Source organism: Montipora capricornis, chromosome 7, assembly GCF_036669925.1.
Source record: "Montipora capricornis isolate CH-2021 chromosome 7, ASM3666992v2, whole genome shotgun sequence".
In the NCBI taxonomy this organism is placed as follows: domain Eukaryota; kingdom Metazoa; phylum Cnidaria; class Anthozoa; order Scleractinia; family Acroporidae; genus Montipora; species Montipora capricornis.
Window position 1 is genome coordinate 49828881 of NC_090889.1, and position 2350 is coordinate 49831230.

General features: G+C 37.3%; 1 protein-coding gene across 1 annotated transcript in view; it reads right to left on the minus strand.

Annotated features, from left to right (window-relative positions):
- Positions 1 to 1110: 1110 nt before the first annotated feature.
- Positions 1111 to 2350, minus strand: part of LOC138056246 (glutamic acid-rich protein-like) — a 1798-nt gene continuing 558 nt past the window's right edge. Inside the window, exons 2-4 of the mRNA XM_068902042.1 lie at positions 2306 to 2350; positions 1800 to 1956; positions 1111 to 1363 (exon numbers count right to left, since the gene is read on the minus strand). The exon at positions 2306 to 2350 is cut by the window's right edge and continues 237 nt beyond it. Of these exons, the coding sequence (XP_068758143.1) occupies positions 1111 to 1363; positions 1800 to 1956; positions 2306 to 2350 (455 nt within the window). The remainder of the gene's footprint in view (positions 1364 to 1799; positions 1957 to 2305) is intronic.

Consider the following 2350-nt stretch of genomic DNA (forward strand, 5'->3'; position numbering starts at 1 on the left):
TCCACCAGATCTGAAAGAGTCAATTCTGGGCAGAGAAATCCAACCTGTCATATTAGGTGACCCAGGATATCCCCTGTTAACTTGGTTGATCAAAGGTTACCCTGAAAATAGTAACACTCCTCGTATTCAGAGGCGTTTTAATTACCGCTTGAGCAGAGCTCGGATGACTGTGGAGAACACGTTCGGTCACTGGAAGGGCAGGTTCCAACGATTCTTAAAGCAAGTGGATATGAATGTTGAGGGAGTTGTAAACGTTGTGGCAGCTTCGTGTGTACTGCACAACATCTGTGAGATGCGACATGAACCATTTTTTGAAGAATGGTTACAACAAGGATTTAACGATCATGACGTGGCAATCATGGATGGAGCGGAAGTCGAAGACCAGGCTGGTTCACACATCAGAGATACCCTTGCTGCTTATTTTATGACCCGTCAAGGACAAAGTACAGGCACCGTGTAAACATTTTTATGAAATCGCATGCAAACAACTCCCAGATTGTATAATTGCTGAGCGACTATTTTTATCACTCGCACTCTATACCTAGAATTTGGTAAAGAATTTGTTTGGTTGTTTGGTAGTCGTGCTTTGTTACTGTGAAGCTTTTTCTCTTGCGTTTTATCCAAAACCAACCTTCAGCTTGCGATGCGAAATAAATAAGTTGTTATGTATTCACACTTGTAACGCTTTGTTTTTAATGAAAACGGGTAGTTAGTAATTATACCTACAAGCTGATAAAGATGCTGAAGTAATGGAACTATTTGAACTGTTAACGTATAGCAGGCTCAGGCTCAGGCTCAGTTACTTGAAATAAACTTGTTGTTCAGTTTACTCTATAACAAATCTTTAAGCTTTCAATTTTAAAACGCAATGTACTTGCAACCTTGTTGGTGATTGCATATAACTGGAACAATTTGAATTAAAATATAGTATTTCAAAAAGAAATGTTACATCTTAATTAATTTAATACAATGTCCCTGAACATTTCTAGCCTTTGAAAACGAAACACAAAAGAAGGGTCAACGACTTTACATGTAGTAGCTTCAAGTTAGCACCAACAAAAAGGTTATCATTGAATTCAACATTTACAGAACTACCTCGCCAGCCACCCTCTACAACTGGAAGAAAGACTGATCATTTTCACTAGAAAAGGAGGAGTTTGGTGCTGTAGTATTCTCATAATTCCCGTAATGTTGTGTCATTGCAAATGGGGCTACACTATTTTGTCCCCTTGTCTGCATAAGAATTTGCAGAATGTGCAGTTCATGCCGTCGTTCTTCTTTTCTTCGCTCAGATTCCAACTTCTGCAGTTCTAGTCTGAACTTCAATTCCCTTTCATGTCTTTGTTTTTCTAGCTCTTCATATCTGGAATTAAATTCAAACAAACTGTGTTGTCAACAGTGAACTTCCCATTCATTATGGGAAGAAATCAACAGCAACAAAAAGGAAGGCTCGTAAACAGAGTCTTTGATACTTATAAAAATGTGATGCCTAAGCAGGAGCTTTTCAAGTTAACAAAATTATATCTACAAGGATTGTAGCAGATGTTCAGAGCATCTGTTTCAATCCCTCAAGCTGGGTCAAAAATACTAGAACAAATATGTACAAATATGCTCTCTATCTTCCTGTGGTTTACATATAAAAAATAGTGGCTGGAATTTCTGCAATTTTTATTTCCAGGGCTTGACTTGAAAGGCCACAAAATCACAGCATTTATGGCCTTATAAGCTCCGTTTAGCCTTGAAAAAAGTTCTGCCATAACAGCATTTGGTAATTAGATATCTCTAATCACAGGACTTACCTTTTCATTTCACCTTCAGAACACTGGGCAAAGCTGGTGCACATTGTTTCAATTGACTTCTCCAATTTCGTCTTTTTGCTTTTAGGTCTCTGCCCTGTCAGTTTTCTTTTCTTTTCTGCTGTACCCCTTTCTACATCTCCTTCTGCCCGGTCAGATACTGTTAATCAATGAATTAAATTTTGAAAATCTATGCCTGAGAAGGGATTTTCATGTTCTCTGACATAATGCTCAATAAAAACTGCACACAGAGAAAAACAAAAACAAAAAATCAATTGCTGAGCAGTTTTCATTTGAGAAATGTTCTTTGCGTCTTCAATAGGTCATCAAGTACTATTATTACACATTGTTGACCATTCCAAAGCAAGGTTTGAGAATGGTATGCAAACCAAGTCTTGTTATCAATATGGAGACCTAGAGATTACTCAATAAATGATCCACCAAAACCCTATATAGACAAACAGTATTACTATTTGTAAGAATAATGTAAATATGCCTTATTTACATACCACTTTCTTGATAGCTTTCTTCTTCGCCTTTATCAGCGTCATTTT